This window comes from Tupaia chinensis, unplaced genomic scaffold (assembly GCF_000334495.1).
Source record: "Tupaia chinensis unplaced genomic scaffold, TupChi_1.0 Scaffold144171_1, whole genome shotgun sequence".
Taxonomy (NCBI): domain Eukaryota; kingdom Metazoa; phylum Chordata; class Mammalia; order Scandentia; family Tupaiidae; genus Tupaia; species Tupaia belangeri.
Window position 1 is genome coordinate 11,135 of NW_006204027.1, and position 860 is coordinate 11,994.

At 75.3% G+C, this 860-nt stretch overlaps 1 protein-coding gene across 1 annotated transcript in view; it reads left to right on the top strand.

The window, feature by feature from the left end:
- Positions 1-6: 6 nt before the first annotated feature.
- The window catches only part of EPOP (elongin BC and polycomb repressive complex 2 associated protein), a 2,280-nt gene continuing 1,426 nt past the window's right edge, over positions 7-860 (top strand). The window contains exon 1 of the mRNA XM_014583220.2: positions 7-858. Within this exon, the coding sequence (XP_014438706.1) occupies positions 328-858 (531 nt within the window). The 5' untranslated portion in view covers positions 7-327. The remainder of the gene's footprint in view (positions 859-860) is intronic.

Below are 860 nucleotides of genomic sequence, written 5' to 3' on the forward strand. Positions count from 1 at the left end.
GCTTTGTTCCCCCCGCCTCGGCGCTTCTGGCGACTCCGGAGGGGCTACCGCCCGGGCTGCGCCGGGAACGCGGCGGCAGGAAGGGCGGCAGACCGCGCCGGGACTCGCAGGGACCCCGGAGTCCGGCCGCCGGGAGGTTCGCGTGACGAGATGGAGGAGGGAACCGGAGCTCCACGGCCCAGGGTTGCGGGCCGGGGGCGCCCGTGAGCAGAGACCTCCCCGTCGAGGGGGGGCGATGTTCCCCTCGCCCGTGGACTCTTCGGGCAGCCAGGGCATCCCGCCGTTGGGACCAGGGCCCCTTCAGTGGGCACCCCCTCAGACTGCTCCATGGAGACACTGTGCCCCGCTCCCCGCCTGGCAGTGCCGGCGTCCCCGCGAGGGTCGCCTTGCTCCCCCACGCCCCGGAAGCCGCGTCGGGGGACCCAGGAGTTCTCTCCGCTGTGCCTGCGTGCCCTTGCCTTCTGCGCCCTTGCCAAGCCCCGGGCGTCCTCTCTGGGCCTGGGGCCTGGGGAGCCGCCGCCGCGAGCCCCGGTACTGCTGGGCCCTTGCGCCCCGCTGCGCACGGCCGGCTGGGCCCCGGATGGCCTGAAGCACCTCGGGGGACAGGCCGAGCGGTCCAGCGATCCGAACGCAGCGGCCGGCGAGGATGCCGACGTCGCAGTGTGCCCGGGCCGCCGGGAGGAGGAAGAGGGCGGAGGCAGTTTCCCGCACTTCGGCGCTCGCCCCTGCGCACCTCCGGGCCCCTGCCCGGCTTCCCGGCGCCCTCGGGAATCTCCCACCAGCTCCGCCTCGTCTCCGCCTCGGCCAGACCCGGGTCTCGAGTCCCAGCCTGGCCCAGCCACCAGCCCTCCTCAGGAGCC